This window comes from Lodderomyces beijingensis (assembly GCF_963989305.1).
Source record: "Lodderomyces beijingensis strain CBS 14171 genome assembly, chromosome: 6".
Classification (NCBI taxonomy): Eukaryota; Fungi; Ascomycota; class Pichiomycetes; order Serinales; family Debaryomycetaceae; genus Lodderomyces; species Lodderomyces beijingensis.
Window position 1 is genome coordinate 230051 of NC_089975.1, and position 25866 is coordinate 255916.

Sequence of the window (25866 nt, forward strand, 5' to 3'; positions counted from 1 at the left end):
TGCCTAGTCCCTGGTCCTGCTAGGGTTCCATCGTCTGTAAATCACCTCGCTTATCTTGTATCTACTCAACAACTTTTTGATCATCAACCCGTCATCCTCGCCGTCTGCATTCAAGTAGATTTCGTCAAATTCCTGCTGACGAGGTGCTTCAACGTAAACGTGGATGAAATATTTCTTGACGCCACCAACCACTCTTGCTTGGCTGCTCATTTGAAACCAATCTACCGCGTCAAAGCCAGCAACCTCGTTGTCTTGTATAACCAGTACACAATACTCAGCATGTTGGAAAGGCGGCCCTCTCTTATATAGCAAATAGTCGCTACCAAACTTAATCCCCGATCTCACACACCATCCTTTGCTTCTAAAATAATGATACACAACATAGTTTAGTAGAAACTTGTTGTCTGCTTCAATGGTGGGACTGGCAGAATATAGCAGACAGCAGTGTCTCAACAAATCCTTCGCGCCAAGCAGTGAGCCTTCAAACACTATGCGAACTTGGTTCAAGGCAAACTTCAAAAAGAAGGCCTCTACTGCTTGCAATTGGAGAAATTCCAACTGAATCAAGTCGCCCAGTGACTCTGTCACTATTGACTCATCTTCCACTCTCATTCTCCCCGGCGTTTCTTGGCTACTACTGTTTTGCGACAACAAAACCACGCTACCGTCTTTCTTTCTAAACTCAACCAAAAACTCATCCAATATCTTCATCTGTTTCAATTCTTCTTCAGCAATCAAACCTTGCCTCTGTTTGAGCTGCAACTGCTGCAACTCCAGTCTCTTCTTTTTAAACTCGGCTCGCTCATTTCTTCTAGCTTTTGTCAATTCTTCCTTTGCAGGGTCCTGCTGTTGACTTGGAGCAGCAGCAGCAACCACCACCACACCTACATCATTATCATCGTTATTATCCGGATCTTGATCTTGGCCTACCAAATTCAATCGCGCCATGGTCCGCTCTTTCCAATTTGGTGCCGATCTAGATAAAACGCCCTTGCCAAAGAAACCCTCTTGCCATAATCTTGTCATTGACGACAACTCATCAACTTTAAAGATTCCATTTTCCACAAAGACATCGATGGGTTGTTCTTTCACCGCGGCGGTCCTACAAAGGGAAAATAGAGCAACTTGCACCAACTTGAGCCAATAGCTTATCCGGCCAAGGATGCCTTTGTTGTAAGGAGTTTTCAAGTCGATGCCATATTTTTCACCGGCTAGCAAGATAGGTAGCGGTTTGCGATGGATTTTATTCAAATGCCTTGTACTTTTCTTTGCCATGACTGAAATGAAAAAAAAAAAAAAAATTAGTTAGTTAGTTAGTAACTCTCCCGTAATCAGGTTCGACTCCAAGTTCAAGTTTCCTATTGAATATTGGTCAGATACCGTTGTAGTCTATTGAGAAATCATGTGCTCACACTGATCTTTCGATCTTAAAGACACTAAAAGTATGTATTGTCATCAGGAAAAAGTAATAGCCTCAAGAAAACTTGATCATCAAGAACTAAACATACACTTCAACTGTTAGTCATTCTATTCATTAACCGTGATGGAAAGGAAAGAAAGGAAAGAAAGAAAGAAAGAAGAGTAGCTTGTTCTGAGGATAAAAACCAGTTTCAATTTTTCTTCCAGCAGAGAGATGCACCCAATGCCTAGGCTGTCTTGAGCAAGAACCGTTGAGAAAAAACCGACAGTAAAAAAAAAAAAAAAAAAAAATAATGACACCTACGCGATTCGAACGCGTGCATCTTACGATACTAGAATTCACAACTTGTTAAAGTCACAAGAATTTGAAGGTTCTTGAGTCTAGCGCCTTAGACCAACTCGGCCAAAGTGTCAGTTTTTCCGACAGAAAGTTGCCACTGTGTGATTTTGTAGTGTTTATACTGAGCACGTGAGAATGCCATAAGCAACTCTAAATGGATTATATATATTGATACTAGCACATACAATAAACTACACTTCCCACCCCTACAAAGACACATCAAAAAACCAGTGCAAGAATGGATAGTGGTCAACAAATATGTCACGAATGTGATTCCCTGTTGAGAATAGGCGGCACTTTGAAAAGACTCAACCCGTCGCAATTGGGACTTATAGTCAATACGCGGCAGAATTCCGAGTTCAAGAAAGCTGATAAGGAGAGATTGAATGATTTGCAACCTCTGGATTACTTGACCAAGGAAAAGTTGAGCATTTACAACCAGCTCCCCAGGAACGCCGAACCTATGTATCTCAAGAGCTATTTTGAAAGTGAAGATGAAGACGACGATGAAGACGATGACGATGACGAGGAAGAAGAAGATGACGATGAAGATGAGGGCGTGGAAGTGGAAGTGGAGGCGGATGATGACCACCACAACGCCACCGGCTCCACGTCGAATACAAACTCGGAACTAAACTCCTATCTAGTGGTTAATGAAGATGATGTCGATGCCTTGAAAGAACAAGCAGACGCAGACGGAGAAGCAGGAGCAGCAGGAGGAAACCTCAAGAAGCCGGATCACGGCGATGAGGAACATTTTGAAATTAAAATCTCCAGCCGAATCAAGACATTGAACAAGATATTCAGAATTCTTTCCAACACCCAGGATATAGACCATCCTCTAAGCGTCGACTGCGCACATTTACTACTAGAAAACTTCAAATTGAAATTCGATCAAAGCCAAAAGGAGAAAGACCAGTATTTGAGTTTCCTAAAGAAGTTGAAGATCCAAGATGCAAAACTCAACTTATATGACGAACACGGGAATGTCAAGACCCAGTTTGAAAACCAAGAGTTGGACGACTCCCTTCAGCACTCTTTACAGGAGTTTCTGCGGCTTGGCCAATTGGAAAGCGAACGACTACAAGAGTTGCGGCAACTAGAAAGCGACAAGTCGAATTTGGAACAGCAATTGGCCAAGAATGAGGCCGAGTTGGAAGATATCACCACTAACCAGCTCAATGCGATTATAAGACTACGAAACGAGCTCCAGTTGAACTTGATGGATAAACAAAACAAACTAGACCAATTAAACGCATCCTACCAATTCCAATTGAACAGAATCGACGAGTTGCGCAGCTCCAATGTCTACAAGATGATGTTTGATATCAATTTGGACGAAAAGTACGGCAAGATCAACTCCTTCCGCCTCGGGTACAAGATTGTTTGGCCCGAGATCAACGCGGCATTGGGCCAGATTGTCTTGCTCGTTGCCTTCATCTTGAGGAGATTGAACTTGAAACTCCCCTCGTATAGAGTAGTGCCCATGGGCTCGCAATCGCACATTGTCAAGTTCACCGAGCTGGAAAACGGCACCAAAACAAAAAAAGTTTTGAACTTGTACTCGTCAGACGAGTTTACTTTGGGAAGACTATTCAACTTTAACAAGCTAGACGTGGCGATGATTGCGTTGTTGGACATATTGGCCATCATCGTCGAAAGGTTGGCTGAAATAGATAACGAGCTCGAATTGCCCTACAAAATAAGAAACGATACGATTGGAGGCAAGAGTATACGTGTCACCTCAAACTCGGAGTGGACACAGGGCTGCAAGATGCTTCTAACCAACTTGAACTGGATCTTGACCTTTGTAGGTGTCCATACCCACACTGAGTGATTAAGATAGTAAGAAGTAAAGTAAATCTTTCAAAACTTGTTTGTATAGCTCTCTTTCTTTTTTTGCCAACCAGACTTGGGGGAGGGAAATGTGCTGCAAAATATATATATCCATGCACATATATATCCTACTTTTAACAACCACGGTTGAGATAGAGACCACCTACAAAGGTTAGTTTCAAATGTCAAATGGAGTAAAAGGTCCATTTGAGAGCTATCTTCGTCATTCAAGTCCCCTCTGGAAAAAGACTTCCATTCCCGCAGTTTCTGCATCAAACGAATCACCATCCTGCGGCACCAACATCACCGACACCCCAACACGCGTCAATAATCCCTTCACTATAAGCAAACCAACAATCGGTGTCAAACCGGAGTTCAAGAGCTCGAAGCCAAAGCTGAGCCCCCATGACAAGCTAAATGGAATTCGGTTTGAAACACCGCAATTGATTGCAAGCTCGCCGCTTGCAACCGAGATCCAGCCACGACACTACATATTTGCCGGCTGTCGCACTCAAGATGAGCTAATTGAAGCAAGGCAAGTCTATAAGAACTTGTTTGAGGTGAGTCCCAGCACCAATACGTTGACGTCCAAATCCATTAGTCAACCGCTCAGCGCCAGGTCCCACTGGAGCAATGCGACGAGAGACGAACCAATCACCAAGACTCAAGATGCTGATTTGCGCCGCTTAGTCGGCTCTAGACGGGCTAATGTTTCCATGTCTCAATCTTCAACTGACATCCACACCGTTAGTGGAGAAATTGGCGATCTAGCCGCAAAATCGGATTTAGACGCAGGTGACATTCCACCGAGAAGGGCTCCTGCAAAAACCACTAAAGATTGCGAGCCACCACCCCCTCTACAAAAATACTTTGCGAGCGATGTGCAAAGTTCAAGTAAAGGCAAGGATATTTCCTGGAGAACTCAAGTAGTTCTACCGCACCTGCTGCCCCTGCTGCCCCTGTTTTCCCTGCTGCTGTTGCTACTGTTGCCGCCGCGGCTGCTAAAGTTCCCAGTAACGATTCGCGTCTCGCCGTTTTTCTTGAGAGGCTTGCGAAATGGCTGCGAAACGGGCCCGGGAAACACATTTGCTGCATCCTTGCACGATCTGGACTGGATCGAAAGTCCCGAGCCCACAAGTCTCCGCTTACGGAAAAATAGACAACACAACGCAAAGAAAGACAAACCATGGTCATCAAACAAGACAACCACAAACTCCACCAGTCGGGAGAAATCAGAGCCTTTGAAAAAAAGGTCGAAAACAGGTTGTTGGACTTGCAGAATTCGCCATAAGAGGTGCACAGAGGAAAAACCCGTCTGCAGCCATTGCATTCGGTTGAATCTAAAATGTGACTTTTCAGAGGATAGACCTCCATACATGACCAGCAGCAAGTTGCAAATGGCAAAACTCCACGAGATCAAGATGCAAACAACCGAAATTAAAAAGTGCAATCTTCGCCAGTTATGCACATCGCGCCAACGAAAAAAGTCGATGAAAGCAAAGCGGGAATGAACCAATAAAGAGAGAGAGAGAGAGAGAAGAGAGATCATAACTGTAAAAGATACGCTGGTCCAACTACTATCCATCTGCAAGGGGTACAAATAGTATGGTCTTGAGATGCAAATGGCAGGAGAATCGTTGAAGAGAAAACCAACAGCAGCAGGGGGAAAAGCCAAAACAAAACAAAAAAACTAGCAGAAAGACAAAATAAAAGTAAAAAAAGAAAAATAAAAAAATCTTGACGAAATTTGAAGATTTTTGAAAAACAAAAAAAAAAAAAAATGCGTGTCAAGTTATCATCAACTCCCAAGCCCTGTGGCCTTCTTGTCAAAAAACTAAAAAAAACCTATTCAAACAAAAGAGCAATTTACCTTTTTTTTTTTGTTTTTTTTTGTTTTCCAACCCCCAAGAGAGTTATGCTCCATTTGCTTATTGTTGCGCTAGGGCTATTGAGCGGCCTAGCTAACGCTTTCTATCTACCAGGAGTGGCACCCACAGACTACAAAAGCGGTGACCGGATTCCCTTGCTCGTTAATCACTTGACTCCCTCCTTGCACCATGCATCCAACCAGCACAAGATAAACTCCGCCACGTATGTCTACTCTTACGACTACTACTATCCCAAGTTTCATTTTTGCAAGCCAGAGGGCGGTCCGCAGAAACAGCTGGAATCGTTGGGCTCCATCATTTTTGGCGATCGTATCTTCAACTCGCCATTTGAATTGAACATGTTGGAAAAAGTGCAGTGCAGGAAATTGTGCACTTCGAAATACCCGAAAGCGGACTCGGTGTTTGTTAATAGGAACATCAGGGCCGGGTACAACCACAATTGGCTTGTTGACGGTCTTCCCGTGGCCAGCATAGTGCAGGATGCTCGAACTAATACCATGTTCTACGGCACCGGGTTCCACATTGGAGAAGTGGACGCCGACCAGCGCGCGGTGTTGTACAACCACTTTGACATTGTTGTGGATTACCACCAGAGATCCGAGGATATTTTCAGAGTCGTTGGTGTCACGGCCGCGGCAATGTCATTGGACAGATCGGAATTGCCTCCTGACACTCCCGAGGAGAACTTTTGCGACTTTACCGAGTTGAAAGCAGTCCACTTGGACAAGGAGAAAGACACCGACGTGGTGTTCACCTACTCGGTGAGATTTGAAAAGAGCGACGTTGCATGGGCCACCAGGTGGGACAAGTACCTCCACGTTTACGACCCCAAGATCCAGTGGTTTTCCTTGATCAATTTCTCCCTCATTGTGTTGATCTTGGGTATCGTTATTGCCCACATTTTGATTAGAACCTTGAAGAATGACATTGTCAAATACAACGAAGTCAACTTGGACGACGACATCTCCGATGAGAGCGGGTGGAAGTTGGTCCACGGCGACGTGTTTAGGCCGCCAGTGCAGAGGTTGCTCTTGTCGGTCTTGGTCGGTAGTGGGGCCCAAATCTTCCTCATGGCATTTGTAACCATCATCTTTGCATTGTTTGGGTTATTGTCACCATCGAACAGAGGAGCCCTTTCGACTTTTATGTTGATTGTTTACATCGGAAGCAGCGTGATATCCTCCTTCATATCGGGATACTTGTACCGCTTCCTCGGTGGCGATAACTGGAAGTTGAACATGATACTCACTCCTTTGCTCGTGCCAGGCTCCCTTTTTGGAGTGTTTGTGTTTTTAAACTTTTTCTTGATTTCTGTTGACTCGTCAGGAGCTGTGCCCATGGGCACCATGGTGGCCATCATTGTGATCTGGTTTGCCATTTCCATCCCCTTGTCGATTGCCGGTTCAATCTTGGCTTCCAAGAGGCCCTTGCTCGATGTGCCAGTGAGAACAAACCAGATCCCCAGGCAGATTCCCCAGCAGCCATGGTACTTGAAGCTGATTCCCGTGATGCTCATTAGTGGAATCTTCCCCTTTGGATCCATTGCGGTGGAAATGTACTTTATCTACTCGTCGTTGTGGTTCAACAAGATCTTTTACATGTTTGGCTTTTTGTTCTTTTGTTTCTTGTTGATGATCTTGACGACAAGTTTGATAACGGTGCTTATGGTCTACTACACGTTGTGTTCGGAAAACTACAAGTGGCAATGGAAGTCGATTTTGATTGGCGGAGGCTGTGCAGTTTACGTTTTCATCCATTCGTTGTTTTTGACCGGTGGTGAGAAATTGGGAGGGTTGACGTCAATGGTGTTGTACACTGGCTACTCGATTGTCATTTCTCTTCTTGTCTTTCTCTGCTGCGCCAGTGTTGGATTTATCAGCAGCTTGTTTTTTGTGAGAACGATATACGGCCAGATCAAGATTGATTAGTGGTGGTGTGTGTTTGGGGGATATATTTTAGAGACTGCATGGGAGTTTGAGATAGAATAAAACTATAGTTTTTTAAAACAAACAAACAAACAAAAAAGGAAAATGGTGATAGATCATATTGATATATATATACACACATATATATATATGTATTCAATTTATTTATACGTAAGAGGAATGTCCAATCAAGTCAGCGCGAGCCGTAGCAATGATCTCGTCGAGCCATTTCCCATCCGCCTCCGCGGCAGTTTCTCCTCCCGTGGCTGAAAAGTCGAGTTTTTCGGTGGAGAGCATTTCTTTAATGTGTCGAAACTGGTGTTCGCTAATCTGCAAATGGTGTAGATTCAAGTTGAGCAAATTGAACGAAATCGACAAGTTGTGGTTGATGCTCGAGACCGCCTTTGTTGGTGCCAAGTGATCGATGATCCGTTTGATGAACTTGATGGCAAAGAAAAGCTGCTTCAACGCGGCGTTCAAACAGGGGTGCACCACGTTCTTGTTTGACGCTGTCGTGGTGCACAAGTAGTTGGCGAATGACACGACTGTTGCGGCCATCAAATCAATGATTCGTTGGATCTCCGATAAGTCCGACAAAGGTTTGTCGTTAAAGAGTAGTCGATAGACCTGAAATTTTTGCATGTAAAGTTGATTAAAGTGCGAGTAGAATGTATCTTCGTTTGCACTGGCAACGGGTTCATTCACGTTGGTCAGCGTCACGAGACTCAGCTTCCACGAGATGAGCTTTTGAAATTGATAGTGGTTGCTCAACACCACGCAATCTAAAACCTCGTCGCTGGCAGGAAGCAAGTTGATTATCGCGGTGGAGACGACTTTTTCGACCCCCGATGATAGACTTGTAATGCTGTCGATTGTGTCCAAAATGAGATACAGCCTGGCCAAGCCCAAGCACATTCTGTTCAGTTTTTCCAGTTTGTCCACTTTGTGACGGGACGCTCGTCGCCGCACATAGGAGCTCAATGCAGACATGTCGTTTAAAAAAGCTGCTGCGTATGCAAGAAAAGATGAGTGCCGATGGCCTTTTAAAAGTAGACTGTAGTTCACCAAAAGCAAGGAGGACACGTATATAAAACGTGAATATGGGTTTACTTTTGCAAATGACTCAATCAGTTGCAATCTGGCAAAAATCGACACTGAGATATGTTCATCGTTGGTTTTGAAATTTATTAGGTCGTTGACAGCCAAGTGGAAACACTCAACGACGCTTTCCGCTGGAGTTTCCTTGCCACTAGACTGGATCATATTGACTAGCTCCTCCAGCGGAGCTTGGAGCACGGGGTAGCTCGATGCAATTATTTTTTCGTATATTTCCAAGTCCAACTTGAGCAATTCCATCGGTGACCGCAGGGACTGGTGTGGGTTTATTTGCGATATTTGCGGCGTGCTCAAAAACTGGTGAGTGCTGGGGTTGTAGGGCGATGCCGATGCCGCCGCCGCCGCCGCCGCCGCTGCCACCGTTATTGAAGACGAGACTGGCGAGTGTGGCGGGAGCACCAACGTCTTGTTCATTCTTCCATTGAGACTCGACAACGAAGTTACCGAGTTTCTCGGCGAAAGAGACTGGCTGTTATTTCTGGTGAGCTGGGGCCGCGCCAGCGACGAGGCCGATCTAAGCGAGTGAAAGTCCTCCGATTCCGAATCGCTCATGATACTGGTTGAGCTCGGGGGCCGAATGATGGGGATGATCCGGCTGTTTGTGGTTGAAGTGGAAGAGACAGAGTCGAGCGATGATCTTCTTCTGCCTTGCATTTGTCCCGGGTGCGATAGACTGGCGATGGATGAGCGGTGCGAGGCCGTGGATGGCGGCATTTCGTAAGGAACTTTCCAGAAAGGGCCTTGTATTGGAGGGCTTGTTTTGTTCAAGTCCGCTTGACTCTGTTGCACGGCTGAAACTTGCGTTTGCGATTGCGTTTGCGTTTGCGTTTGCGTTTGCGCTTGCGCTTGCGGACTCGGGCTCGATGGGTTTGATTGCGGTAAAGGCCCGGCATTGAGGCCCTGGATGGCGGCGGTTAGTGGTTTCGAATTGTAGTTTAGCAATGGAGGTAGCTTAATTGATCCTCCGAGGGCCGATAGTGACTGCGAATGAGGTCTCATGTGGGTTTCTGGGGAAAAGTTCAGAGCCCCATTTGTATGGTTTTCCTCGACTTTCGCGTGTGCTGGAGCAGCATTGTGTAGTCTGCCTTGGACGCCTGGGAGACTGTGCTGGCCCGAGGAGTGGAAGGTCAGCATGCCGTCACCGTTGGCTGTCGCCGCCGCCGCGGGGTGCTGGTGCTTGCGAGCGAGCCCCGGGTCACCAGAAAACTCCACGCGGTCCTCCAAGTCCTTGATGTACCCTTTCGACGGGCCGCGTTTGAGAGGAGTTCGCGAAAAAGTGCACTCTTCCAAGTTTTTCTCGCAATTGTTGCATATCTGGGTGACTTTGTTCAACGTGGTTGAAAACTCGGCATTGCACTTGACCTTCTTCTTCCGGCAGGCGTCGCAGGCACGAGATATCTTGGAGCGTTTCCGAGGCGGGTCGCTGGACTTGTAAAACGCAGCGCGCTGCGGATGGCCAGAGCCAAAATGCCCGGCGCCTGCCTGGTGCACCGCGGCGCCCGCCAAATAGCGCGACGGGTTCGAGTCGGAATGGCTGCCCATTGCAGGGGCGTGCTGCTGAATGGGCTCTTGTTGCCGATGGATGCTCGTAAATGCCAATTTCTTGTCCTGTCCTGTGTCGGCAAGAATGTCGCTAATCGATGGTATCAGTTTGGCCGTGGAGTTCGAAGTCATCATCTCTTTGCAAAGCTTTTTTCCCCTCAAACAGCTGTAGCTGGAACTTGTGAAGAAACCCAGAGGACGTTTGGAGGCGACTTGCTTGCTTATAAGCAGATATCTACCTTCTGGATACCTTGATAACTGTGGGTTCAGCCTCCACCGGGGCACCCAATTTATGGGGAACCCTCGAAAATGTGTGTCTCGCCAAGGGCGTGTCCCAACCAAAAAAACGGTCGTGTCCCGGTGCCCCCAAATTTCACACCAGCAGCTACAAGGAACAATAGAGATGCCAAATGCCAGTCGAATTAGAACTAGATGGCAGAAGCAGGAAGCAGACAGAGGGCCCAAGCTTGTCTGGAGAGTCAGTTCGTTTATTTAGCAGGAGCCCCACTAGTGGGCTGGCCAAAAAAAAAAAAACCGAGGGTGTTGTGGCCATTATGGGTTCTCTTTTTTTTTTCATCCTAGACTTAGATGAATGTCCCACTCTCGGATTAAGTTCATAAACCCTACGTTGTCCTCTTCTTCGCCATTGTCTCGCCTGTTCCAGATTTCAAAGAGTATCTGCTTGGCTCTCCAGTAGTTGGCTTGTCCGCGGAAACCGTGGCCGCTCCAGATCTGTTGCACGCGGGCTTGTCGAGGCGCACCGAGTGCAAGAGATCCGCAAATGAATAGGTTCCAGAACATTGGTTTGAACTTGAGCTTGAGTGCCTTGGCCAGTTCTATGGCGCCGACTAGGCAGTCGAGGGAGCTGTCGACCAAGTATTGGTACTCTTCGGCTCGAAAGTTTTTATTCATCAACTTGCGGTGATAGAGAATCACAGCTTGGTGGAACGACTTGACGTACTTGATCAAAATATCGTGAAAGGGGTTCTTTGGGTCCAAATGCCAGTTCAGCTTGCTGTGGTCCCAGGTGAGGAGCCTGTCCTCGAGGTCCGCCACGATCCGCGGGAAGTTTCTGGGAAACACCTTCTGGATGTTGAATATGCTTTTGTGGTTCGCCAAATGGATGGACTCGTGGTATATGTGGAGCAAATCGCGGGGGATTCCATACATCAAGTAGATCAAGTCCGCGTCGAACGCAGTGGTGAATTCTGTGTCCAAGTGCGGCGTGAACTTGTAGTTGCTGCTGGGCGCCAACGCGGATTCTGCTGTCACTTCGTAGGCTGCGCCATAGTCCTTGTTGCGGTCAAAACTGATGGTGTACGCCGTCGGCACGTACTTTGCTGAATTCATAGTGTTGGCGGAGACCATGTTGGAGATTGTCGGTCGAATAGGCGAAATGACTTTACCCGCGGCGTTGGTATACAAATTGGTGTCATCATCATCACCGTTGTCGCCATCATCTTCCTCCTCCTCTTCTTCGTCACTCTGCAGGTCAACTAAATCATAGTCGTCCTTCAAGTCTGCATAGTCGATTTCGGCCTTCATCGCGTCAATCTGGTAGTTGTCCTTGTTCACGGCTTGCGTGCTTTCATACATGAAATACTTGAGCTTGAAGATGTTGATGAACAACTTGTTGATCACCTCTTTTCTTTCATGGGCCTTGAGTTTTGTCTTGATGACAAAATCGCCGATAGCGTAAATCAAATCAAAGTTCTCAAAAACGCTAAACATGCTATCTAATTCAATCTGGAGGATGAGCGCAAGAAGCAAATACAGATCATAATACCCATTTCGCTTGCGCAGTTTCTGGTTTTCGTAAATCACATCGGACTCGTCAAGGTGGTATGTAAGTAGCTTGATGCTCAATTTACGGAGCTCCATGCTGATTCTCAAATACTCGTCGTAGGAGACAGCTGCTCGCGGCGAGACCGAGACCGCGACCAGCTCCAGCTCGCGCGAAAGATGAAACGCGCTCAAGCCTAGTGTGAGGTACATGATGCACAATTTAATGCTGCAAATGAGCTCTTCTTCATCCAACTCGGTGGAGTCTTGCAAACCAACCACGTCCCAGCTAGCAAAGTCCCAGCACACAAACTTCGCCACAATCAGCTTGACAAACGGTATCAATAGCACCTCAATGTAGTCGTGCTCGAGCCCCAATCTGGTAATGGAGATCAAGTGCAGGCTGAAGTTGCTCAATAGCTCGCGCATCAAGTCGTGCAACACAAGCGAGTCGCCGCACTTTGAATACAACTTGTTGTTGACCAATTTCGCATTCGCGAGCCAGTCGTCGTCCGAGTCAATGTTCAAGAAAAATTTCGGGTAAAGGATGTGCATCATGTTCTGCTCCGTCAAGTGGTAATCGGGGCCTTTTATGGCGTGGATCGAAAGCTTGGCAAAATGGGTAAGCTTGTAATGGACATGCTCGTTGCTCATCTTTATGAATATCTCCCCTTCGTTGAAAGTATGCGCCGCTTTCTTCGCGTGCGTGGGAGGCTCTGGGCTCTGGGTTTCTTCGTCAAGAGGCAGCCGCTTGTCTCTCGACACATCCAGAGCCTCCATCTTGGCTCCCACAAGTCTGAAGCAGCGGAACGGTCCCGCGTGCGCACCCCCAGTTAGGATCGCCGAGTTGTCGACATCCTCGAGGATATCACTCAACTGCTGATAAGTTTCGTAGCTCATGTGTCTAGGAAACTTCATCAAGCCCATGCTTCGTCTTTGGAAACTATCCAAATCATCGCCCGTCTCCAAACTGACCATCTTCTTCTTCCCTTTGGAGATCGATATAGGGTTGCTCCAACCTAGTCGTATTTCGTAACCTTGGCACTTGCGCTTCAGCTTAGCACAGCGTGTGCAATACGGTCGGGTCAAATCGCATTTAACCTTCCTGCTACGGCAAGTCCAGCACCCATTGAATGTTCGTCCTTTCTTTGGCATCAACAAGTATTATGCTCCCATGGTCTTCCCTTTCCTCTCCTTTTCTAAGCGCTGGCTTATTGAGGTAAAAGAAATCAAAATGGTTGGGACCAAACAAACCACCAAAAAAAAAAAAACAGTATCAACTTTCTTGATGCCATTCCGAGATAGCCCCCTCTCTCCAAATATACCCATATTCTTTTTTAGCGGTTTCTCCAATTGAATGAGTCTAACGACATTACCGATCCAAACCTTTGACGAGTACGATCCCGCGGTTCCAGTTGTTCTTCCCCATGAAAAAGTTTACTCGATTCAGGTGGGGTACAAGTTGTTCCGGTTGAGCGGGCTTTCCTTGTCCTCGGACTCGCCGTCCTACTTCACCAAGTTCTTTAGCCATCCCGAGAACAAAGAGAAAGTGTTGTTTTTCGACCGCAGTCCGCAGGTGTTTGAAAAGATATATAACCACCTACAGGGGTACTCGATAAACATCACCAACGACTACGAGTTTATGCATCTTTGGAGCGATGCGTTCTACTTTGGATTGAGCGGGCTCCGCAAAGTGCTCACGGAACAAGACTACTTTGCCAGCATTGGCAGCGAGAGCTTCAAGATCCCGCGGGCGCTATTGCAAAGCAAGGGCAACTCGCCCAACTACTTCACCATCAATGCCGAGCGGTTGCTATCGGACAATTTGCAAGTGATTGAGCGCAAGAACATGATGCGGCCGCCGCCCCAGCGGCCGGCCGTCGTGACGGGCCGCTCTTCGGACTTGTTTAGGGACTTGCTCGAGGTGTTGAAGGGCAACCCCTCCGTGATCAAAAGTGAGGAGCACCGACTTTTGCTCATGAAGGAAGCGAGGTACTACCGGTTCCTAGAGTTGGAGCAGCGAATGGTGCTGCACAAGGTTTGCAAGGGGTGCATTGTGTTGAACTTGAACCACTTGGCGCGCAGGGGCTTGCTGAATCCGTCGCCAAGCGACAAGAGCATCGAGCGGCCCATGCAGTACTCGCGGCCGTATATAGAGGAGCCGGTGCGCGACTTGATATTCCAAGTTGATTCAGAGGAGGACCCGGGGACAGCGGTGTTGTTTTTGAACAAACGCACCAGTTTGGCCACGGTTGTTTTCCGGGACAAGGTGTTTGCCAAGTTGGTGCAGGTTTTCAAGGGTCTTATCCTGGGCACGATTGTGGATGAGACCTCGATGACTTTTTTTGCCGGGTTCGGCAGGCTGCATACGTTGATCAATGGGCGCGAGATGAAGTCGAGCTGGGTCACCGATCTCATTGGCGAGAATCCCGCTTTTCCATCTGAAGAAGAGAGGGACGAGAAACGAGCATCAAAGAAGAGGAAAATGTCGGACAAGGTCGAAGGCGATGTGATTGAGATTTTCTTGAAGAGGTCCATGTGGAAGTTGCTAATGAGGGGCAATCTCGGCCGACTCGAGGCAGTGTCCATTGACGGTCTCACTGGTCTAGGCCAGGAACGAATAGACTTTTTGTAGAGGTTTCAACGTCTACTCGGCGGTGCATACTTCTGCGAGATCAAAAATAAATGTATTACGATTAGAGGGTGTCCTTATTTAATATCGAGCAACGGGCTCGACTGGCTGCGGGTAATTAATCTGTTGTGAGGTCATTGGCACGACATTGGAGCCCTGGGGAGGAGGGTACTGCGCAGGCTGGGCTCTCTGAAAGTGCAGGTTGTCCTGGCTGAATCTCTCCTGCGCCAAGCGCTGGTTCTGCATGATTCCCGGATTGACATACGTTTGCTGATCGCCATCGGAGGAGTATTGGCCGCCCATGTCTTCCTCCCACTTGCTTCCCACCTGTTGCTCATAATCGGACTGGTTGGTCTTGTAAAGTTCCGGGTGCCTCGATTTGTACTTCCTAATAGCACTGGGGATCAAGTCCATGGCCCACAAGATCAACAACAAGCCGTACCAGAAACAAATCAACCACTCAAACACGGCCGACTTGGAGTCCTGGTCGTGCTTCATGTAGTAGCCAAACGCAGCTGCGAAACAAATGGCGGCCAAGAGCCAGATGATTTTCAAGACAAAGCCAATATAGTACAAGTTTGCCCGGTTGGACTTGCCAAAGACGGTGACGGGGTGGCTGGGGTCCAATTTGCTGTTGTTGGTTCCAAAAATATAGGTGATGCCAAAGTCGCAGCAGCATGCAAAGAAACAAAATGCAATGAAAATCCCAACCATCGTCAAGTGGACGTTGTTAAAGTTCTTGGTGTTGAAGATGGACACGAAAAGAATACCCAATTGGCCAATAGCGGCGCAGATGATACTCGCAATGGCCAATCGGGGCTGGTGGTGGGAGATGTAGGGCTGGATCTTGTGCGCCTTGCGCAAGTACATGCCCACAATCAATGTGCCCACAAAGAAGATACCTTGGAAACCGGCACACGAAATAAACAATGGCTGCAAATTCGTGGCACCGATATCGGAAAGATAGACCGGGTCCTGGTGGTTGTTCATAAACGAATAAATGGGTCTTCCCTGGGCACCCCAGCAGGCGAGCATCGCGATCAACATACCCCACCACACGACAAACGCCACGATGGGGATGAGGTAGTAGTGGATGACCTGGAACCGAATAGCGGGCTTTTTCTGTTTCTCCGCGGAACCCATCTTTCTATTATCGTCTTAATTTATTTATTTTCTTTTTCCCTTGCAGTCGAGGGTCGTAGTGGCTAGTGCGTAGAGCGCAGAGCTTAAGGGGAAAGCGAGTGGTGGCCTAGGTGGTGGGAGGGACAACTGCTCAGGTTATGGAAGAAAACCAGCCCATATAAACCAGAAGATGGAGTTGCAATCGATCGCTTTCTTATACTTGCTGGACCACATTTTCATGTGTTTGATAGAGACTGCATGACAGCAAGCAAGCGTAAAAAAAAAAAATTTGACATTTTTCTTTATTTGTTTTAGTTGCGTTTTGCAAACTATGACGTTTCGAGTTTGGCAGTGGATGGAAAGCAAACATTGCGTGTGCAAGGAAAGGGAAGCTGCGAACCAGACGGGGGGTCGGAAACGCCGGGCAGCAGACGGCTTTATAAGCAGCAGGTATTCCCGAACGAAATTTCCAGGTTTTGATTTTGACTTTTATACCAGATGAACAATAGCCTCTGTGGACTAGAGATTGCTCTGAGTGATGCTCTCTGATAAAACTGGTGCTATCTGTCGTCCAGGATGTATTTCAACTCGCATAAGCAAGTGATTATCAGCCCATCATCAGCAAAATACCGACGTGTCAGCGAGTCGAAATCACCTCGGCCAAACTGTGGTGATCCTAAATTTCCGTAGTTATCGAGTAGGGGGGGAACAGGTTTGGTCGAGATCTGGATCGACGTGAAAGAAGGTCTTGTTTGAGATTTACAAATTTTGCTGCACTGGTAAACGGTTGTTAAAAAAAAATCTGGAATCTCACCCAGTGGGAGTTATCACCAAAACCACCAATCACGAAAAAACGCCCACGGCATAGTCTCCAAATCTCCTCTTGCAAAACCTTCCCTTCAACACAGCCACACAGAGAGAGGCGGGAAGGGCTCTTTGTTGGCTTGAGATTGCTCTTTGGCTTCTAATACGCAACAACGCTAAAAAGGTTGAATTTTGCAGCCTCAGGACGAGAGAATGGAAGGGTTAGGCTGGAGGGTGGTGGGTTTTCATCGGGGGAGGAAGGACACACGATGGGAAGGTTTAGTCCAATTAGCCGTTCGGCACCCTTCCGGCTCAGCCATTTGGGCAATTTGGGGACGACAGCGGGGAGCTTCCTCCACGTAGCAATCGGCTCTGGTGTGACTTACAAAGAACACACACACTTTTCCACACCGTACAAGAGAGTAGAAGTTTTTGCAGGTATTAATGAAGCTTTCAGGTGTGTTTCGACACACCCCCTGGGCCCCAGGAATTGACCCTTTTCGTTTAATTTCTCCAAACGTAGCGTCTGTGGTGGTTATGAAGTGACAAGCCAGGGTCAGTATTTCCATGACGTCAAAATACCGAGTTGCCTTGTGGAGCCGCAAATAGCAAGAAAGCATGAAAGAAGACTGAAAAAAAAAAGTCTCGAGCAAGGGCATCAATTTTTTCATGATTACGGCGGGGGTCTTGATTCAGTCCCGTATCCAGAAGGGAGTCCTCGCATATTTAGCTTAAATCGCAAGGCTACCCTATAGACGACCGTCACGAGAGGCGCTAGACAACTCACGGTGTGTTTTTGACTCTCTTGCATCCGCATCTCTCCAAAATGACCACCATCGAATGAAGAAGAAGAACCCGACCCCAGGTCAAGCCAGGAAAAGGACGCGACGCTCGAGAATGAGTCACTGGTGAGTCTATTCGTATTCAGGAAGAGTAAAACCCGATACTGGTTGTGGTAAGGACCCACTTGCAAAAACCTGCTCAGCAAGTAGCGAGTTCAACACAATTTGGTTGCAAATCGCTTCAAAATAACCAAAGTTTCCACCCACGAGCGGTAATGTGGTCATGCTTGAATTTAATTGCAAGTTTGCATACGTTTCGACAAAAGAACAGCACAGTCGAGAACTCACTTCGATTGCTCTGCAAAAGATTCTAATTCTAATCTACACAATCAATCAAAAAAGGCATAGGAGTATAGGGTGTTTTTTTTTTTTTGTTTTTTTTGGGCAAGCTGACATTGCTATTGAAACCACCCATGAAGATAGCGATTAAAATTTCACCTTCATAGCTCAAGGCTTTCTTTTTTTTTTTGGGGGGACCGTGGAGTCAGCTGCTCGTGATGATGAGCTGTCCATGCTGTACAAACAAGAACAAACAGGAAAAGGAAAAAAGACGAGGTGCCGCGGTTGCAAATCCTTCTTTCTTTCGATGTTGACCTGCTAGAACTCAGCAAACGCTGCATAAATTGCAAAGGCTGCACCACCAACTGCCGAAATAAAAAGGAAGCGAGGGAGCACAGTGTGGAATACGTTGCTCGTACAAGGAAGGGAAGTAGAAAGCTTGGGGGGGGGGGGGGGGGTTTCATTTGCAGCCTTTTGTTCATGTTTCTCAGAAACAAACGCACATTATCCAATCGATATGTGAAACTCCCATGCTCAAGTCAAATCTCATGCACACGGAGCAAAAATGGGGCACCTCAAACGTATCATGATGAAATTCAATCTCCTAATTTATCCAAGAGAATAGACTAATCTGTTTTTGGTTTCGGATTCCAGCGTGTTGCACCGCAAATTCCTATTCTCGAGAATGAGATGTGTGTTCGTGGTGCTGTAACGGTCGTTGTTGAGGCAACAACCGGGGCAATAGCCCGGCCAAGGCACCCAGTACAGAGAACCCCGACGCTCGCAGTCCTCGCCCTCCTCCTTCCTCCTTCCTCCTTCGGTAGGAGCTCTGACTGAGCAATTTAAGGCTGGTGAAGTAGTTTTGTTTTTTTTTTTCCACCTTATTATGCTACGCACACCTGTTAGTAAGTCTTCATCTTGGTCTATTTTTCACATAGAAGAGTCCTCTGGGCTCTTGTCTCACGTCTCACACACATAGACTCTGCCTCTAAGGCGATTTTAGGCGGTTAAACAATTTTGCCCTTCTTTTTCCTTTTTTACAATAAAGATAGATGGGCCTACTTTGGATTAGGTTTTCGAAACATTTTAGTTTCTTCTATTTCGGCGTCATATGTTGGTTAATAGCTATCGATTGTCGCATTTAGGTTGAGTCGCGCACCAGCGGTGCCAGCTCTGTTTTGGCACAGCTTGGTGACTTCTTTTGTTTTGGGGAGAGATCGGTTTTTGAGGGTATTGTCTGGAAATATCCGGAGGACTGGAGTGGGAAGGTTCACTTTGTAGAGGCGGGAGCTAAGTCCGTTAAGCTTTAGGATTTAGGACTAATGCAAAACCGGGTGACGATTTGAAACAAGAGACAAGAACCAAGAAACAAGAAACGGAAAAATGATCATAGAAGTGGAAGTAGAAAATTTGAACATTCTTGAAACGAACCATGCTTCAGTTTCAAAAGGTTGCAGTAAAGTTTCTAGATTCAAAAACCAACTAGATGTCCTTCTTTATTCTTTTCTTTGGTTTGTAAAACTGCAGGCCTATTGATAAATCGTCACCATATACGAACAATGTCCCCTTTCAACTTTCAGCTATTCGCTTCTACAATACCTCTCCCGCTTAGTCACGGGCATCTCGACTCAGAATGATACCACACAGAGCAGGACATGCAAAATTGCAAAAAATTATGAGACTCTGGCTGACACGAACCGACACCAACGGACACTTTCTGATAGCGAATGCGCAGCGCGGCAATGGCGGCTCTTCTCTGCTGGCTAATTGTCTTTCCAATTCCTCCTGTCTTGGGGAGTTTGGAGACAATTTTGGAGACGATTGGGGGCTCGCAGTCTCTGCCCAGTTTCTTGTTAAATTAGTGACCCCCCAAGGGTAATGGATTTGCAATTTCCGTTTTGCCAAATTTGTCCGCTGGGTTATGTTTTCTTTTTCGCAGTCAAATACGAAACTTTCTCGAACCGGGAAACCTCTTGAGAGTACATTTAGCAGGAGAAGCTGAAGTTGAGCTGCTATTCTCCAACCATTCTAAATGTCATGCCATGGACGATTTCTCTAGAACAAGCACATCCTATCTCCCAGTCTTCCCGGCAGCTCATAATTGGAAAAAGAAAACTGTAGGTGCTAGAAAACCAGAGCGGGTGTTCCTCATAACATCTCTGACTCAGTAACCTTTGCAAACTCGCAAACCCGCAACCCGCTAGCTAACATTCACTGAGACGAGATTGAACACTCCTGCTTCCTACTCATGCTCATACCACACAGCTCACACCAAATTGATCCAAAACACAAAATGGAGCTTTTCTAATCCTGTTTCATCACCAAAAAAAGTCCAACTTCTCATGCAAGTTGCAAAAAAAAAAAAACAAAAAAAAAATGGTGAGCTTACCCTGACGTTCCGTTACCCACCCACCTTCTTTCATTTTTACAGCAGCAAATCTAAATAAAGTTAGCTCACTGGCACAAGAGAGATGGGAGATGTGGGCTGCACTAGCTCGAGATTTTCGAGGGTTATGTTGACTTGATCAAGCACCAGACGGGAGTATTATCGCATTTCGCGATGCTTTTAGACGCCGGAAACGCCGCATAGGGAAAACATACCGAAAGAGGTAGAGAATAGGGTGAAAGGTATCTTGTTTCAGCAGCCCGACTCAATGGATGCAAAAAAAAGGGGGGCTGTCCCTTTTGCTCCTCTGTCTTTTGTAGGTTGAGGGAAGAGATCAGTTGATTGAGATGTGATCAAGTAGAAGCATCTTTTTCTTTTTTTATTTTAGCTTGGATGTTTGTGGGTGTTGGTCGGATGCAGCACTTTTCTTTGCCATATAACCAAGGGATATTACGTCGATATACATGGTCGAATTAGAGCTCCTCTTTTGCCAAAAAGTAAGCCAAGCTGCTTCGTTTCTGGTTAGATAAAAGAAAATTAGCCAAAAGGTTGCAGGAGGTGGAGTCTGGCCTTGTTTTTGGTCGCTACCATATGTGAAGATGACACGGTATTTCCACTTGTTGACGCACAACAACAACAACAAGAACAACCAGGACTCTTCGTGGGCAGGGAAGAACCAACAAGGGGGGGGGACTTTTGCTCCACTGCCTTAGAGGAAAAGGGAGAGCACAATACATGGTCTCTCGTTTCAACCTTGCAAAGCTCAAACTGCAAAAGAGACGACAATATTCTACCCCCGATGACGCCGAACAAAGAAGCGGCAACCAGAGGCAACCAGAGGCAACACTGACGCGTAGTGCGTGCTGTCTGTGATTGCGCCAACTTCCTCTGCAATGCCAGACCTAAATGCTGTTCGGGGGCGAGTGTTAGTGGCAATATTTTAGAACAACTAAAAAGGGCGTGTGAGAGAGATGGAGCCGTGACTTCGGCCAGCGCTTTTGGAGAGGAGGCAAAGGCAAGGAGGGAAGGTAAAAGGGGGAGAGGGGGGGGTTGGGGTGGCACACGCTACAAACAATTGATTTTGGTGACAAACCTGAAACGCACGCAACAAGAACTCGATGTTATGTTGTTGTAGTTGGAGGTATGGTTTATTACAACAAGGAAACAGCAAAACTGGGGCTTGGGGGGGACTCGTCAACAAAGGAAGCCATTTTCCATTCCCTTCGTTTCATAAGCGTGTGCTTCTCAAGCTGCTCCTTCGCCCCTAGCCTGACAATCACCAAAGCAGAATAATTTCCACAGTCCGCTGAGGAAAAGCACGATAATGCAGTCGTAATCAAGCAAGACTAAGACTAATGGTGTCCCAAGAGTTTCTCTCTCTATATATTTTTTTAATTAGTGTAGGAGAAATTATTCATCCTGAGCATCCGCATCAGCACGGATCTATGCCACAGCCAATAATTGCAAAAAAAAAAAAAAAAAGGGTAATACGTAACACCAAGCAAGGCAAATCTCCAATTTTTCAAGCCCTCTTTTTATTTCTTTATTTCCTTGTTTCTTTGGTTGGTTGAAGCAACATCGGGCGGTATTGGAAGGGGGATCAACCCGCCCCCCCGGCTTGCCGTGTTGCGCAGGACACCACCGGCAAGAAAAAAGAAGAAAAAGAAAATCTGGCGCGCAACAAGTGGACAGAGAGAGAGGGAGAAGCAAACAAAAGGGGGTAGTGATAAAGGAGAAGAAGATGAGGAAGATGACGGTGACGGTGACGACAACGCACAGAGGATGGATGAAAGATGCTTTCATGATGCAACTTGTACTGTTTTGCGGGTAAACGATTTGCAGTCTCTCATCCTCTTTTTATTTTTTTGTTTTCTTTTTTGGATACCCAGTGTCTTGACTTCAAACACAAAGGAAGCAGGGTATGGGGGGCCAGAGCAGCTCTTTCGCATGCTCAGCTGAGCCCTGTAGACGGAGGAGAAGGAGTTTGCGGGTGTTGTTCTTGTTGTTGTTGTAGCCTTTGTGGAGGCGCTGTGACTCGTAGTCTCTGGCTTTAAATCATGCAAGAAAACAGAAAAAAAAAAAAAAAAAAAAAAAAAGAGAATCACAGTGGTAGGTTAATTGGCAATGGTATGTGAAGTTTCATCTGAAATTTGCTGTTGGTTGTAGCCAACCCAGCTCTTGGTTTTGAGATTGTGGTGGTGGCAATGGCAATGGCGGTGTAAAGTAACATCACACCGAAGAAGGAGAAATTTTAAATCTTCATCTACTGATAATTTTTCGCGTTACACAAAAGTGGCCACAAAATATAATGGCATGGTCGTGCAGTTTGGCCAGTGTCGCAGAAGAACATTTTGCGACAATGACATAACTGAATCTACTTCACGTATAGTCTCCGTGTGTGTGTGTACACACATATGAGTGGATCCAGACTCCGTTTCACCCCCCCTCGAGCCCAAGCAAAACCTCTCGATTCTTGCCAAAAAAAAATTTCCCACCTTAAGCTGCTACTGCAGCTCTATTGTTTCTCCATAGAATCAAGGTGTGTTTGGGAGTTTCAGGCATTGAAAACTAAGATTTTTGCTTGTACAATTAAAATTTTTTTTTTTTTAACTCTTTCCACCAGTATCTTAAATTGGCTTAAATATAGTCGTGCTAGTTAGTTAGTTAGCCAGTCACTCAGGTGGATGGTTGTTGTTCATGCTCCATGTAGACGCATGGAGAGTTGCAGCACTGTTGTTGTTGGCGGTGAAGGTGGTTGGATTTGAGATGACCCTCCATGTATGGCAGTTTAATATGTTGAGTTTATGTGCTGTTTAATTGGCTTTGTTGTAGTTGGGTGAAGGAGCTAAGAGGATGGCAAAATTTTAAAACCGTATTGACTGGTGCATACAAGTAGGCAAGACTCTTTGGGCCAGACAGATGGATCAGCAGCGGCAGCAGCACTACATGAGCATGAGCACCGTACTAGCAGTGGAAACGGCAGACGGAGACAAGCGTCTGCCAGCGGAGATTTAGACATACATCAAGTTGCTACATGACTCTACATTAAACAAACAAACAAACAAACAAGTGGAAAAAGGAACAGGACAATCAAAAACCTCAAGGGAGAGCTCCAGCTAGCAGCAGCAACAGGAGCACCAGTATCGAACAAAGGGTGGGAGCCCGCGGTGGCGGTTTTTTCTTTTTTTTTTGCTTTTTTGTTTCAATTTGCTTCAAGCCATTGGTTGTTCTAGGAATCCTTAGCCTGAGCATGAGTTTGAGATGAGACGAAATGTGCTGTCGAAGTGTCAACTGGAAATAATATGGCAAACCTGACCCAGACGACGAGGACGACGGCGGGCGGGTTTGGTCGGGGCACCAGACACAAAAGAAGAAGAAGATCCCAACCGGCTCTGCTACAAGAAGCAAAGCAAAGACAAGACAAGCCAGGACAAGAAAAGACGGAGCCACCACCCACCATGGCAATAATTACAGAACTACAGAAACGAAAGGAAATTGGCGAAACAAATTAAACAAATATTAAAAAAAAAAAATGGGAAAAGAAAAAGAAAAAGTATGACAAGACAAAGACAAGATGGAACGGAACAGAGCAGAACAAGTGAATCATCTCTCAATGCAGAAACTCAAGGAGACAACGACACCCAGTCTTTTCAGACAGAGAACAGAGGCTCTTGCGCTAACCACCACAGCAACAACACAACCCAACGTAAAAGTAACCAAACTTAACCTGCATATGCACCAAATTGGCTCCAAATTAATTTTTGGGAGATTTACATTTTAACAAATGAGAAAAATTTTAATTGTTCCAAGCAGAGGCAATTTTTGCAATCTTGATATCTAGACTTAATAATATGTGAGCTTGTTAATGTTACAAGTGTGCCCGAAATTATTGTCTGGTGTCTAGGGTCTATGTGCGCTCTCGTCGTTTCTTAGCTCTTGTTGTGTTATGTGGGCTTGTGGGCTTGTAACAGCATCAAGCACAGGGTAATAGTTTGAAATGTAGTTAGTCTTAACTCTCCAGCACTAAAAGTAACGGTAAAAGAAAGTGGGAGGGTAGAAAGAAAGTAAGTAGGTAAGCCCTCCTAAAAATATCACTGATTTGTATATTCTGGTGGGAATTATCCTGCAACTTACTTCAAATTGGTACAGTCGGGACATGCTATTTATACAGTCTATACCCTTTCCATTCGTTTTACATCTTTATTTCCTCCAACATACCCTGAGCTTGTTCATAAATATATATTTATATAAACATCGTCTTTCACCGGGAACCAGAACCAGAACCAGAACCAGGACCCAATCACCATAGTTTGCTAGCTGTTGTTGGTTCAAGTCAGTTTTTCATTTTCCCACTATTGCAGCCTAAATTTATTAGTGATCAGCTCGTTTCGCAACCACTCGTGCCGCACATTATTTCCACCACTTTCAACCATAAAACATCAAACATCAAAAAAAAACAAAGCCATGGACCAGTTTTACATCAACGGATACATCAAGCTTCTTTGGATCCTAATATCAAACACGCGCAAGTCTCCCGCGCTGCTGACGAGCCATCGATTGTTCACCCAGTTCAACACTCGATATGGCAAGTTTATCCAGCAGTTGATCAACAACTCGCAAGTATCCTCGACAAACTTGATGATCTCGCTCTACTACTTGTACAAGTACTACTACAAGAACAGCATATTGAGCCACAGCGTGTGCGAGGAAACGGACGGCGAAACAGCGGAAACCTTGACCAGTTCAACCATCATCTACATGATTCTCGCCTCGTTGATCTTGTCCAACAAGTGCTACGACGACCAGTCCTACACGCTCAAGACGTGGTGGATCATCATTGACACCACGAATAAGCAGATGCCAACGGTGGAGTTGGACTTGAAGTTGTTGAACTCGATTGAGCTGTACTTTCTTGCCTCGTTGAACTTTAAATTGTCGTTTATTGAAATGTCTCAAGACGTGCAGTTTTGGAGCATGATTGAGTGCGACAGCTTGTTTCGTTTCAACAGGAGCATCTTGAACAAGTTCAAGGCCTTGGTGAATGTCGGTTCTGGACAAGATGACGACAAGACGAGCAGGCAGCAGCAGCACCAAAACTGCTACAGCCCGTGGCAAGGAGTGGGTGCCGTGCAAGAGGCAACCAATCTCAACATTACTCCACCTTTATTGTGCCCTGCCGCTTCGCCGGTGCCTTCTGCAACAACTACGTTTTCATCGCCTTTGGACTATCCATTGACCCCACACACTCCCTTTAGCCACAGCCACGAGGACTATGGCAGCAACAAGAAGAGAAGGACAAACAACTCGTTGCTTTCCAACCCGGTGAGAGTCTTGCCTCCACAAATGTGCATCACTCCCGTCAACATGCCTCCTCCACCTCAAGCAAACTACAAGCCTACCTCTGCTGCCCCTCCAACTGCATATTACAACGGCAACTTGCCTTGCACCCAGCCATGTTGCCAACCTCACTCCCACCTGCAAAACTTTGCCGTGCCACCTGCAACCCTCCACCAGCAGTACTTGGCACCAACGCTTCCGCCTTTGCAACTGCTGCATCTCTACACCAAGCACAACACCACCACCTACAGCACGGCTATCCAACAGCCTTATCTTCACTACCAGGCTCCAGCGCCACTTCCACAAGTGCATTCAGTCGCAGTCAACCCTTACACTTGCCAGCCTTATTTCGTATACTGGTGAGATGACCACGTGACGCAATCTTTAAAACTCTCTACACACTGCATTTAACTTTATGACGATTTACGAGAAATCAAAAAGGACAGGTCAAATTAAAAAAAAAAAAAAAGAAAGACAGGAACATATCATGGTCATTATCTTTTCATTGAAACCGGATGACTGTTTTCATGGTTCAGCAAGTTTCCTATTCTTTTCTTTAATTTTTTTTTTTTTTAATTGATTTGGTTATTTATTAAACAAAACGATATGATGAAA

At 46.2% G+C, this 25866-nt stretch overlaps 8 protein-coding genes across 8 annotated transcripts; 4 read left to right on the forward strand and 4 right to left on the reverse strand. All coding sequences in view use genetic code 12, as the record gives it.

Moving 5' to 3' along the window:
- Nucleotides 1–3: 3 nt before the first annotated feature.
- LODBEIA_P48340 (uncharacterized protein) lies at nt 4–1742 on the reverse strand (the record flags this gene model as incomplete). The annotated part of the gene is made up of 2 exons (XM_066975099.1): nt 4–1277; nt 1724–1742. 2 exons carry the CDS (start codon nt 1740–1742, stop codon nt 4–6), a joined length of 1293 nt encoding a protein of 430 aa, XP_066831772.1.
- A 255-nt stretch (nt 1743–1997) lies between these two features.
- On the forward strand, nt 1998–3596 carry LODBEIA_P48350 (uncharacterized protein; the record flags this gene model as incomplete). The annotated part of the gene is made up of 1 exon (XM_066975100.1): nt 1998–3596. The coding sequence occupies one exon, from the start codon at nt 1998–2000 to the stop codon at nt 3594–3596; it is 1599 nt and encodes a 532-aa protein (XP_066831773.1).
- Nucleotides 3597–3777: 181 nt separating this feature from the next.
- LODBEIA_P48360 (uncharacterized protein) lies at nt 3778–7412 on the forward strand (the record flags this gene model as incomplete). The annotated part of the gene is made up of 2 exons (XM_066975101.1): nt 3778–4390; nt 5578–7412. 2 exons carry the CDS (start codon nt 3778–3780, stop codon nt 7410–7412), a joined length of 2448 nt encoding a protein of 815 aa, XP_066831774.1.
- A 162-nt stretch (nt 7413–7574) lies between these two features.
- LODBEIA_P48370 (uncharacterized protein) lies at nt 7575–10202 on the reverse strand (the record flags this gene model as incomplete). The annotated part of the gene is made up of 1 exon (XM_066975102.1): nt 7575–10202. The coding sequence occupies one exon, from the start codon at nt 10200–10202 to the stop codon at nt 7575–7577; it is 2628 nt and encodes an 875-aa protein (XP_066831775.1).
- Nucleotides 10203–10640: 438 nt separating this feature from the next.
- LODBEIA_P48380 (uncharacterized protein) lies at nt 10641–12827 on the reverse strand (the record flags this gene model as incomplete). Its single annotated transcript, XM_066975103.1, has 1 exon — nt 10641–12827. The coding sequence occupies one exon, from the start codon at nt 12825–12827 to the stop codon at nt 10641–10643; it is 2187 nt and encodes a 728-aa protein (XP_066831776.1).
- A 379-nt stretch (nt 12828–13206) lies between these two features.
- Nucleotides 13207–14484, forward strand: LODBEIA_P48390 (uncharacterized protein; the record flags this gene model as incomplete). The annotated part of the gene is made up of 1 exon (XM_066975104.1): nt 13207–14484. The coding sequence occupies one exon, from the start codon at nt 13207–13209 to the stop codon at nt 14482–14484; it is 1278 nt and encodes a 425-aa protein (XP_066831777.1).
- A 78-nt stretch (nt 14485–14562) lies between these two features.
- Nucleotides 14563–15624, reverse strand: LODBEIA_P48400 (uncharacterized protein; the record flags this gene model as incomplete). Its single annotated transcript, XM_066975106.1, has 1 exon — nt 14563–15624. One exon carries the CDS (start codon nt 15622–15624, stop codon nt 14563–14565), a length of 1062 nt encoding a protein of 353 aa, XP_066831778.1.
- An 8754-nt stretch (nt 15625–24378) lies between these two features.
- LODBEIA_P48410 (uncharacterized protein) lies at nt 24379–25614 on the forward strand (the record flags this gene model as incomplete). The annotated part of the gene is made up of 1 exon (XM_066975107.1): nt 24379–25614. One exon carries the CDS (start codon nt 24379–24381, stop codon nt 25612–25614), a length of 1236 nt encoding a protein of 411 aa, XP_066831779.1.
- Between the last annotated feature and the right edge of the window lie 252 nt (nt 25615–25866).